Raw genomic sequence first — 12,733 nt, forward strand, 5'->3', positions numbered from 1 at the left:
TTGATCTCCTGTAAGGGGCCTCGCTGGGGCTCGTCCCTCTGTGGGGTGGTGGGGCACCACACCGCCTCGCTACACCCTCTCTGCTGGGTTGGGGAATACCCAGTCTATGGCCCAGACCTTCAGGCAGGGCTCCGCAAGCAATACAATATAAGCCCGGGCCCTGGGTCAGGGTTGGTCCAGCAAACAAACAGTCAGAAGCTCAGGCCCTCTGGCAGGGACTGAGCAAATCATTCAACAGCAAACCTCAGGCTCCTGGCTTTGAGCGACCAGGGAGAGGGGAAGACAGCCACCCACAAGTTGGGTGACAGCGGGGACGCAGGCCCTCCCACTCCATTGCGTCCCAGCCCAGGGCCCTAGCAGCGGCTAAAGACCCGCTGCTGGGTCAGTGGGGATCCTGGCCGCAACACACTGACATGGCCTCTGGCTGTGCTGCAGCCCGACTAGGGTCGGCTGCCCCCAGGCTACTTCTGGACTCCCCCTCGTAGGGTACCTGGGTCAGGGAGGTATCCTCAGAGGGTTCCAGCACTATGGGTTCCTCTGGCTAGCTGGCGACGGGTAGGCTTGGCAGCTCCTCCATGCACCAGTCGGCATTAGCCGGCCCGGCCAGTCCTTGGGTCAGCCGCGGATTGTCAGGGTTTTCCAAGCCGGAGCCAGGTCACAGGCATCTGGCCTCTCTGGCGGCTGCAGCCCGAGTGAGCTCTGGGTTTGGGCTTTTATACTTCCTGTCCTGCGCCTTGACCTCTGTGGGGGCGGGCACAGGTTCCACTTGCTCTGCCCACTTTGGTGTCTTGGGAGGTTCTTCCCTCTGCGGGGTGGTGGGGCACCACACCCCCTCACTACACCTTCCGTATATCACAGACCACCAACACCACCCAGCACCCGCACACTAAACCCAACAATGGAAATGAGACCCAAGCATGACATCCCACAGGAGACTAAATTATTGTTTGCCAAAGGCAGAGAACAGGAGGCACTGAGGTGCACGAGTGCCTGGGGCCACTGCAATGGCAGGGAATTGATTAAGGGAGATGTACCCTGGCTTAGGCGCCGACTTCCTCTCTACCGGGGGGATGCTCGACCCCCACTCCACCCCTTCCTCCAAACCCCCACCCCCGCCCTGCCTCGCCCCACCCCGCACTTCGCCTCCACCCCCTTCTCCAAGCATGCCCTTTCCCCATTCCTCCCCCTCCCTACCAGTGCCTCCTGCATGCTGCGGAACAGCTGTTCCACGGCATGCAGAAGGCACTGGGAGGGAAGGGAAGGAGTCGATCAGCAGGGACGCTGGGGGGAGGAAGGGGAGTTGACTGCCGGTGGGTGCCCACGGAGTCGGCACCTAGGAATCCTGGTAAGTGTACTGCACCCAATGCTGCAGAGGAAGGCAAAAAGAACCAAGGTCACTGCCAATCTGACATGGGGGAAAACTCCTTCCCGATCCCACATATGGTGATCAGTTAGACCCTGAGTAAGTGAGCAAGAACCAGCCAGCCAAGCACATAGGGGCTGGAACTAGGGGTACTGCCGCAGCACCTGGATTGAAGTGGCTTCCATTGTATACAGGTTTCAGAGTAGCAGCCGTGTTAGTCTGTATCCGCAAACAGAAACGGAGGACTTGTGGCACCATAGAGACGAGCAAATTTATTTAAGCATTGTGTACTGGGTTTACAGTTTAGTTCAATGGCTCTCAGCACCCCCACTGTAAAAATTGTTCCAGCACCTGTGGCCAAGCACATGACAGAAGGAATGCTCCATGCCACCTCAGAGCCCTGACCCACCCCATCCAGCGCCCCATCTCCAGCCAGGGCCATCTTTGATGTTTCAGAAGAAGACAACCAACCTTTACCCCCCCCCCAAAAAAAACCCCTTACAAAATACACATAGCAAAAAATATATAAAAAAATATAGCAACTCAATATCTGTCAATATTCAGATACATTATTGAGAATATGTTTATTTTTTCCAATCTAGACTTAAAACATACATATATTTCTGCATTCTCTTTATGGATAAAGAAGGGCAGGGCAGGTAATTTGTCCTGACTAAAGTTGTTATCCTAAAAACAGTGGAATTTACTCTGCAGTTGTGAAAGGTGTGGCTGTATCTTGGCTTCAGTGGGAATTGTGTGTCTTCAAAATAGGCCCCGCTGTGTTCATTTCTCTATTTGTTCCAAACCATGTGGAATTTTCATCAACCAATCAGATTCCTCCTTTTATCCAGCCCTTTCTGTGAACTTGCATGCATGTATTTCACTGTAAGATGCATCGTGGGCCTGACCTTAGATCCATTGGTGTCAGTGGAAAGACTCACATTGCCTTCAACAGAGCTGGAACAAACCGTAGATGGTTTAACTACAAGACAACTATAACTTGAATTAGATGATAAAAATAACCTGATATGCAACCTTCCTACCAGCCCCCTTGAAAATATTTGTGAACTATCTTTTGTAAAGTTTGCACTGCTGTACAATTGTTTACTACTAAGTATTTGTGGTGGACAAGGAACTGCTATGAAACAATCTGAGAATACTGAGATGTAATGCTTTTCTGAACACTTTCCAGAGTAACAGCCGTGTTAGTCTGTATTCGCAAAAAGAAAAAGAGTACTTGTGGCACCTTAGAGACTAACTAATTTATTTGAGCATAAGCTTCCTTCAGCTGCTTATGCTCAAATAAATTGGTTAGTCTCTAAGGTGCCACAAGTACTCCTTTTCTTTTTCTGAACACTGTATGTGACCTGGTCAGTGAGGGGAAGTTATTGTATATTGGATTGTAAGACTTTCCCTCTATGAATGTTTTGATCTAATTTAATAGGGAGCTGTGGGAAAAACAATCAAGGAAGCAAAACAATGAATCCAGATTAGCAATCTGTAAACAAACCCTTAGGGGACTATTACAGGACAATGGCCCACCTTGATTATCATGCACATTGTAGGGAGATTTCAGAGTAACAGCCGTGTTAGTCTGTATTCGCAAAAAGAAAAGGAGTCCTTGTGGCACCTTAGAGACTAACCAATTTATTTGAGCATGAGCTTTCGTGAGCTACAGCTCACTTCATCAGATGCATACCGTGGAAACTGCAGCAGACTTTATATATACACAGAGAATATGAAACAATACCTCCTCCCACCCCACTGTCCTGCTTTGGATGAGCTATTACCAGCAGGAGAGTGAGTTTGTGTGTGTGGTTTTTGGAGGGGGGTGAGGGGGTGAGAGAACCTGGATTTGTGCAGGAAATGGCCCACCTTGATTATCATGCACATTGTGAAGAGAGTGGTCACTTTGGATGAGCTATTACCAGCAGGAGAGTGAGTTTGTGTGTGGGGGGGTGGAGGGTGAGAAAACCTGGATTTGTGCTTGAAATGGCCCAACTTGATGATCACTTTAGATAAGCTATTACCAGCAATACAGTGGGGTGGGAGGAGGTATTGTTTCATGATCTCTGTGTGTATATAATGTCTGCTGCAGTTTCCACGGTATGCATCCGATGAAGTGAGCTGTAGCTCACGAAAGCTCATGCTCAAATAAATTGGTTAGTCTCTAAGGTGCCACAAGTACTCCTTTTCTTTTTGCGGATACAGACTAACACGGCTGTTACTCTGAAACAGGACAATGGGAGAAGCACTTAGCTTTGAGGATCTTGTATCTTGTCTCCAGTGAAGATGCAAGCCTTGTTTTGTCAGGGTGGCAGCCCAGAGATCAAAATAATGACAAACAGTTAAAAAGCCTTTCTCAGGAAAGGAGTGGTGGAGAGGGGTGGAGGTGAATAGTTAGGGATTATCTGGGGACCTGTTGACAAAGAGGAAGGCTCTGGAGAGGAGTCTGATTCTAAAAGAGCTAGTGTTTCTCCATGTCCAGGGGAATGTAAGCCTGAGGGAGAAGCAGGCCTGCATATAGACTGTTTTATTCTTTTTAAGATCTGTTGTCTCCGAAATGCTTTTGTGCTAAATCAATTATATGTGGCTTTAAGAGGGCTGTTGGGTTACCAGTTACCACTGTCATTGCCCTTCGGGGAAATGAACTGCAGGTACTGAACCCAGCTCAAGCCTGCTGCAGTAACCACAATTGATCTCAGGGGACTGCAGCCCACAGCCTGGGTCTGAGACGGGGAGAATCAAATAATTCCACCATGACAGACGGGTCATGGCTAGAGGCCCAAGACTTGAGAGGGGCTGCTCTCAGAGAGACCAGGCAGGGCCAGAGCTGCAGTTAGCCTCCTAGTTAATTGTGACAGTATTAACTGGGGGGGGGGCAGAGAATAGAGAAAATCTCGCTGAAGGATGGAACAAACAGGTAAAGAAAAAATATCATTCGTCACCTTGAAAATTCTTCAGTGGTCTTAGATAACTGCCTATCTACCACTCTAACTAGGTTTGCTTAGAAGTACCTAAAATTGATTGAGAAATAGACACAGAGCTACTCATCTAAGGCAACTGAAGAACTTGTAAGGGAGGCCACTATATAATATTTATTTTACAGATATTTGCTCCATGCTTTAGTAAGAATTTTTAATACCCAGTGATAGACAATTGAAGAGCAAACCTACATGGTAAAGACAAGTATTCAGCATAGTTTTGGGGAATAGGCAGATAGCTTAGGCAGCTAGTCAGTGACCAAAGAGGTGATGGTGATATCTAGATTAGATTCACTCTAGAATTCAGGGTCTAGGCCAGTCTAGGGTTCAGACTGAGCAATGCCAAGCTCTTGTAAATGCTTCTGGCGAGGTTTAGACAAAAATGTCCAAAGTCTTTTGAGATCAGTTATTGTCATAGGTTTGCCACCATCTTTGGCTGCATCCAGACTAGATCAGGGAAACATGCCCAACCGACACCCAAATGTAGAGCGTTGAACTGGGATATTGGGTTTTGAATCCCAACAGGTTTTCACATTCTCCCGCAAAATAAATAAATATCATCATCATCATCATCATCTTGGGGAAGGATCATTATTTTTTCGTCTTGAATCCTTATCTCTCCTTTCTCTTTGTTGTCTTCTTGGTATGGTTTATAACATCTGTCAGATTTATCCTTATCTCCTCCCTTGCACATAAAATGCTTATTTCGCTGTGTGTATTCTCTATCCCAATTTTTAATTTTCTTTTCTAAAAAGTGGCTGTAGATGTCCACCACTTGCCAAGACAAGAGACTTACATCTTCTAGCCCGACCACTGTGCTGGAGGGATCCACTTCTAGGAAGAAGATGATAGTTGAACTATGATTTTTCGGAGAATGGCCTCTTTGCTGAGACTGCCCACAGGGGAGCTAAAACATTGTCAGTACTGATGGTGAGAAAGGCACCGGACTTGGATCCACCAACTCAGTTCTTAAAGGCCTCTGAACAATAGTCAGATGATGGCCACATTTGCGCCATACTGCCTTGGCTAGAGTTGGAATCAGTGCCCTAGAAAATGAAAGCACTACATTATTTCACCAGCTCCCCTGAGCTTTGATGGAAATGACAACATGAAAATCTATACCGACATCGCTCACTGGGGTTCTAATTTAGTATACCTGGATGTTAATTGGAGATCCTGCAAAAGGGGTAGAGAATTTGACCCATCATATTGTTCAGAATTTCTGTTGAAAAATATTATCAAAGTGATATTGCCATAAGCGTGTGCATATGTATTATATACATATGGACATGAATCATGGTCCTTCTTTTGGTTGGATTGTTAATGAGACGAGTCCTAACACACACGCACATGGGTTGGTTCTTGAAAAGTCTTGTTAAAAAAATGCTTTCCTAAAGACCTCTTATAAGACATTGTTCTTGTTCAGAAGGATAGTGTCAAAAATCTTGCCTAAAATCTTGTACCATACATAACCCTTTACTCATCTGAATTCATTGATCTCCTCAGAGTTTTTAGTAAAGTATCAGCTCTAAAAGATTCTGGTTAGTCTATTTGCTCTGTCTAAAAGTAAGTGTCATGACTGAATGCTCTTTTTGTATGTCAGGCGTTAGCAAACATTCCCATCACTGGTTTTCAATAAGGACAGGAGAACATCCCCTTTGAATTTCACCGGTTGCAAATTTACAAACTGTTTACCACGGTGCCATGCTCCATGAGTGACACACCTTTAAATCCCAACCCTGGTGCTGCTGAAAACTGTCTGAGTTTCGCACGGCACACTATAGAGAGCGCTCACCATGTATGATATTTGCATAGGAATAAAAAGCAAACAAAGCAGCAGCATCTGGAAGAGAACTTCAGTAGGGTCAGTAGAAGAGTAGCTGATGCCTGGAGGAAAATAAGAACAGATGGGCTGGATAGAGAAGTCAGAAAAAGACCTGGAGGTGCCTCATATGAATCCCAATTCCTGCACTAATTCCCAGCTTCAGTTTCAGTGCCTTTCCTCCCAACACTTGACTCATCTCTCTGTACAGAAGAGCAGTTCATTCATGAGATAAATAACAGACTCCTCAGTCAGTTAGTTTCCTGTAGGCATCCCAGAAGAAGTGTGTCTCTAGGAGGAATTTAAGGCTCTGAGCCAAAGCCCATTCATGTCAGAAAAAAGAATCCTTTTGATTTCACTATGCTTTGGATCAGATCCTTAAAGATGGGAGCGGCTTTACAGAGCAACTCCGGAAGGGTGTTCCCTGTATAAGGTGAGATGCTGAAGAAAGCATTGAGGCATTTGTAGTCAGCAAGCTTGGCATCATTGGTGGACGCGAGGGAATGTGTGGGTGCTGCAATAAGAGACTAATGAGTATAAAGGGGCAAGGTTAAGCATGGGTGTGAAGGCAAGAACGAGTAGGTTGAACTTGATGTGGTGGGAAATAGAAAGCTGGTAGAGAAATTCAAAGAGGGGGGTGACATAAGTTGAATATTCTCTTATCTTCTGCAGAATGTTCATCCTCTGAAAAGCTGAAGAGTTCTTTCCATCTTATAACTCAGTAAAGGTCTCCCATCCCAACAGCTGCTTCCAGTGTCAAATAACATCACCTTTTATTACAGTGTCATTTTCAGGTAACGCTAACAACATGGAAGCAAAAGATATACATGTCATGTCTCATTTACTCAGTGCAGAGTCATTTAGGGGCATCTCCTACATCTGCTGATGCACTTCAATCTCAGTCATATGCAGTAGAATAGCTTGCAGGGCTAGCAGCTCAGCATCACAGAAACCAGTGTAACTTTGTGGCCGGGAGACATTCTCCAGGAGGTGTTAATGAAGGTCTCAATATAGCAGAAGATCGAGCTGGACTATTCCATATAACTATTGGTTAAATTGGGGAAAAACAAGACAGCAATTTTCTTATTGATCCCTGGGCTAGTAGTTTGGGTTTCTTCTGTGTTGTTTTTATTGTTATTAAATAGACTTGAATAAGAAAAGCAGGTAAAAGGAATTGAGCTTCCTGGTGCTGCAGATAGAAATCAAAGCAGAGTGGAATGAGGGCAGATAATTAGACAGAAGATTTCCACCTCCACAGACTGCTTCCCTAACTCAGGATGTGCTGATTTTATCTAATTTGCCAGAGCCACTAGTAATGAGAGTTGATGGGGATTACAGGTTGCAGACGTTCAGACAAAGCGAGGGATGCTTTAATTAGTCCATTTTAGGGTGGAAATGAATTCCCTGGGCACAAATGATTTGATTCAAGACATATGGAGCCCCTTCGAGGTGAACAGAAAAGCTTTTTACCTGCCAAGACCAGAACTCAGGGTGTTCTGTATGTCTTGTACGAATTGGTGAGAGACGTCACCATGATCTGAAACATTTCATCGGCGTTCTGCTCTCATTTAATTTGGAGGAATTCCGTTGGATTCAATGGCATTATTACAGCTTTCGCCTTATGTGATGGAAGGAAGAGTTTGCACCAGTACCCTCCACCCATTAGTTTAGCTGCTAGTGAGGGGATCAGCTGTTTCAGAAGAGGCCCGAATTCAGTGTCTGACAGGTAATCGAATAAAATGATTTTCTAGTGATTTGGTTTTCACATGCGCTTAATTTAGTCGTTTTTATTTCTCTTCCCCACCCCTAGTCCCACTCCCTCTCTCCAGTCTGTCTAAGGGCATAGCTGGATGGAGCATTAGTGCGTGGCATGCTGGGCTGTAACATCAGCACTCTAGCGTGGGGCACACGAGCTGATTGTGTGGCCCCTGCTCCCACTCACTGGAAGTTCCCTCGTGTGCTATGCTGTTTCAAGCTAGAGTAGATCAAAGTTCACGATGGATTTTCGAGTGTGCAGCAGCATGGCCCACACGAACACTTGGTGCACGGCATGCTCGATTGCTAGAGATTTCACACACCAGCCTGCCAGGCACTAATTCTTCAATTGCCCTCCTTTTCTGTATGTGTGTGTATGTCTGTCTCACCTGCATGCACACACTTGTTGTTTTGGAGACCTGAAACAGTGACTTTTCTATTTTTTAAAATATTTCTTCAACTCCCCATTAAAAGGGAAGGCAAGTGAGATGAAGACAACTCTCTCTACCATGTTCAAGGCACACCCTTTAGACTGGCAGTCCTAAAATGTAACCAGTTCAGTTGGTTCCCAAGTGACTCATTGACTTCAGTGGTATTACTCAGAGCTTCATCTTGGGCATATGCTTAAATATCTTCTTCAGGGTGGGGCTAGAAAATTAAATTATTATTATTATTTATTATTTATATTGTGGTGGTGCTTTGGGGGGCCCAATCGGGGCTCTCTTGTGCTAGGCACTGTGCAAACACAGAACAAAAATACAATCCCTGCCCTATAAGAAAAGCAACAGAAATTCTTCTTGATTCCGAAAAACGTATCCACTCTTCTAACCCGAGGCTGCAACACTGTGAAGTTTCCAGCTTTTGAGCCAGCTGATCCGGCAGCAACACACTCAGGGCATTAGGTTGGTTTGCAACTGTGAGTTTACACATGACATGAATGTGCATTTGAACATCATGTAGTCCTTCTGCCCCCTTCCCAAGAACAGCCACGGAGCTGAGGTTTACTAGAATTCTGCTCTTATAACTCTTAACACCAGACTTACTCACAAAAAGACAACAGATGAGCAATGGAACACGATCTGTGCAATGCATTCATGTGCCTTCAAACAAAAGCCAAACTGGTGACTTGCTTTAGACCCGCTGACCTGTTCTGGGTCCTTTTATAATAGAGAGGTAAGTGTGACAATGGACAAAGTACAAACATGGTCCTTAAAAAATATATAATTCTGAGCATTCTCCTTAGCACTTTTAAAAATATTTCAGAGTTTACTATTTTGTCCTACAGGCTAATTTGTGTTGCACATGATGAATGAATGCAGTGAAGTCGTATTAAACGTAGATGTTTTGTCTTATGGCAACATATAAATGTTACAAATGTTTGAGCTGCAGGAGGAAATGGGCTAATTTTAGATTTGTTCCTAGCCCTCTCCATGTGAATGGTGTCGTTGTGAGCCCAGCAATGAAGTTCACTGTCTTGTAGCAGACTGCGCAGTTCCTGAATGTGTCAACCCAGTCTATGAACCAGAACAGTGTTGTCCTGTCTGCAAAAATGGTAAGAATGTACTGTATTAGCTTTAAAGAAGACATAACAGCAAAATTCTATAAAGATTTTTTGATTACCTACATGCAGCCCAGAAACTACTTTGCCTGGCAAAGGTCGATGTTTGTTCCTTCTCATTGTGTGTGTGCTTTCGTTATCAACTTCCATCAATGCAACTCAAGGACACTCTTACTCACATGAGTCATCTCAATGGGATTGTTCACCCGAGCAAGGATGTGTCCTAAAACTAGTGAGGATCAATCAAGGTGAGAATTTCAGCTGTCCAAAGGCTAATTCCTGCTTACCTTGCTCCCACACTTAGTCCCACTTGAAGTCAGTTGGACTATTTACATGAGTAAGGGGAGCAGCATTTGGCTCTAGATTGAGATGACAGGGGTCAACATTTATCTAAGATCAATAGGCTGCTCTTGCTCTCATTGAAGTCAGTAGCAAAACTCCCACTGGTTTTGGTGAAAGCGGGGTTGGGCCCTCGATGATTTAAGTTATTATTTGCCACTGGTCAGCGTTTTTGGTGCAAGCATTTATTTTCCATTGACAGAGACCCAGTGCACTACTTGTGCCATAATATCACCATAACAACAGCACACAAAGCGGGGAGCCTATGTCAGGATACAAAGCATCTTTAACCACTGCGGTAACATGACTGTCATTATGACTTCATCCAGTGAGTTATGCCTATGGGCATTTTTAGGGAGTCATTACACCATCTAGTCAGAATCAGCCACTCAGATCCTTGTTTTGTAAAGCCCCACTTCGTAGCTGTATGCGTTCACTGGAGAATGGAAGGGAACGGAGCCTTAACCTTAGGCTAACTGTAATTCAGGTCCTTTCTATGGTATTATTTGTCTCCATTCGTTTCTGCTAGTACTTACCTAAATAGCATCTACAGTGGCACTCAGTCTATCCTTGCCACATCTCACCCCTTGAGACATTCTCTTTAGTCATGCATTGGGATAAATTCAGAGGTGAGTCTAAGCAGGTGTAACTTACACTTTCTTCTAGCCCACTTCACATGGGAGTTACACCAGCTTATACTCAGTAAGATCATAGGCTCAGTAATACTCTCAAACTCCCTGCTGTTCATGTCTATGTCTTCTTATCAATGTGTAACTTCCACTCCTTACACATCTCTAGAGTTGTCTGAAATGTTTTCATTGTGGCTTTTGGTCAAAAATGAAAATGTTTGCACAAAAATGTCAACGTCAATAAAATGTTCTAGTCTTTTGACACCTCCCCCTCTAACCAAGCCCCCTCCCCGCCAAAACTAAAAACAAAATATTTTCAGTAAAATGGTTTGGTAGATTTTTGGTAGATTTGTTTTCACCAAAACTGAAAAATGTTACCAGAAATGGAATTTGGAAATGCAAAACTTTTTACCAAAACCAATTTTTTGACCTTGGGCAAATCACTTCATCTCCCTGTGCTTCAGCTTCCCACTATGTGGAATGGGATAATGATCCTGACCTCCTTTGCAAAGTACGTTGAGATCTACTGATGAAGAGTGCTTTGTTAGAGCTAGGTATGATTATTATACTCACCCCCAAGCCATTTAAGATCAAGAGCCCAGGTCTGTTAAGGACGGTGGGTTTCTGAGGCAAGGGAGGATGGTGGGGAAGAAATATGGGAGATTAAGGCTCACCAGTTATCTGTCTGTCCATGTCACCTCTTTGTTATTATAGGAAACATGATGAGCATTCCTGTTTGGCATTATTGTTTCTACTGGCATCTTGATAGTTGACCTCTCATCTTGGGGGACTGTATCCTGGGATCCAGGGACTCTGAAAATGTTTGGGGATTGGGATGGATAATCAGCTGAACACGAGCTCCCCGTGCAATGTTGTGGCCAAAAGGGCTAATGTAATCCTTGGATGCATAAACAGGGGAATCTCAAGTATGAGCAGAGAACTTATTTTACCTCTGTATTTGGCACTGGAGTGATGGCTGCTGGAATCCTGTGTCCAGTTCTGGTGCCCACCATTCAAGACAGATGTTGATAAATTGGGGAGGGTTCCGAGAAAGGCCATGAGAATGATAAAAGGATTAGAAAACATGCCTTACAGTGACTGACTCTAGGAGCTCAATCTATTTAGCTTAACAAAACGGTTCAAGGGTGACATGATTTCAGTCCATAACTACCTACATGCGGAATAAATATTTAATAGTGGGCTCTTCAGTCTAGCAGAGAAAGGTGTAACATGTAATTAACCATGGAAACAGTTTACCAAGGGTCAAGGTGGATTCTCCATCGCTAACTGTTTTTAAATCAAGACTGGATGTTTTTCTAAGAGATCTGCTCTAGGAATAATTTTGAGGAAGTTCTATGATCTGTAATCTACAGGAGGTCAGGTTAGATAATCATAATGGTCCCTTCTGACCTTGGAATCTATGGCTCTGTGAAATCCTTGGTACCTTGATTGCAAAAGCATAGAAAGATATCGAATGGGTCACATCACCCTCCGAAGCCCTCTGACATATGCTAAAAGGAGGTTTTGCATCACTTTCCAGAAGAAGCCAGCTACCCATGTTCAGACCAAGCTTTTATTTCTGAAAACTCCACTGCACACAGTCAATTAAAGATAAGTTTCACAAATACGCTCATGGATCATTCTGTTTGACAATCTCCCTTAACAGAGTGATACAATTTTTTCCCCCACCCTACAGCTTTTGTTTTCCATTAAAGAAAACTATTTCAGTGGAAAGATATGTTGTGATCAAAAGATTTCGGCTCAGTCTTACTGCTTGTCTGGTTATTGTTCTATAAAGGCAAATGAAAGAGATTTGGGGATATGATTAAATCTGCAGAGCAGTGTGCAATGCACATTCTCATTTGAAAAGTTATTCCTTATGAATTTAGCTCGAAAGGCCATTATTGTTGGTTAAGCTAGAGCCCCATGTCCTTTGCTGTGCTTTCTTTTGTAAGCAGTGTAGCTTGCTTGTATGGGTAACTGTTGCTGTCATTAACTGGAGAATAATTTCCTTTTGATACATTGAGAATGATTTTCATGCCTGTCTTAATTATGTGTTGCCAAGGGCAGAAGCGCTGTGCAGAAGGAAGGTTAATGCAGAAATGTGTTGACTCTACCCTACCTGACCTGAAGATTCATAAGCAGCCAATATCAATTCCTTTCCCCTGCATCCTGAACAAGCGGGTCTGGAAATTTACTCCTAATTGTCCAAAGAAATAGAACTGTTATCCTGTGCTTTGAAAAATTCAGTGGAGTGACTGCAAAGCTTGTTATATCAGGCAG

The 12,733-nt window shown here is 44.2% G+C and overlaps 1 protein-coding gene across 1 annotated transcript in view; it reads left to right on the forward strand.

Moving 5' to 3' along the window:
- VWC2L (von Willebrand factor C domain containing 2 like) overlaps positions 1-12,733 on the forward strand; it is a 78,476-nt gene that overhangs the window by 19,459 nt on the left and 46,284 nt on the right. The window contains exon 2 of the mRNA XM_077830595.1: positions 9,347-9,476. Coding sequence (XP_077686721.1) covers positions 9,347-9,476 — 130 coding nt within the window. The remainder of the gene's footprint in view (positions 1-9,346; positions 9,477-12,733) is intronic.

The sequence above is a fragment of the Eretmochelys imbricata genome, chromosome 11 (genome assembly GCF_965152235.1).
Source record: "Eretmochelys imbricata isolate rEreImb1 chromosome 11, rEreImb1.hap1, whole genome shotgun sequence".
Classification (NCBI taxonomy): Eukaryota; Metazoa; Chordata; order Testudines; family Cheloniidae; genus Eretmochelys; species Eretmochelys imbricata.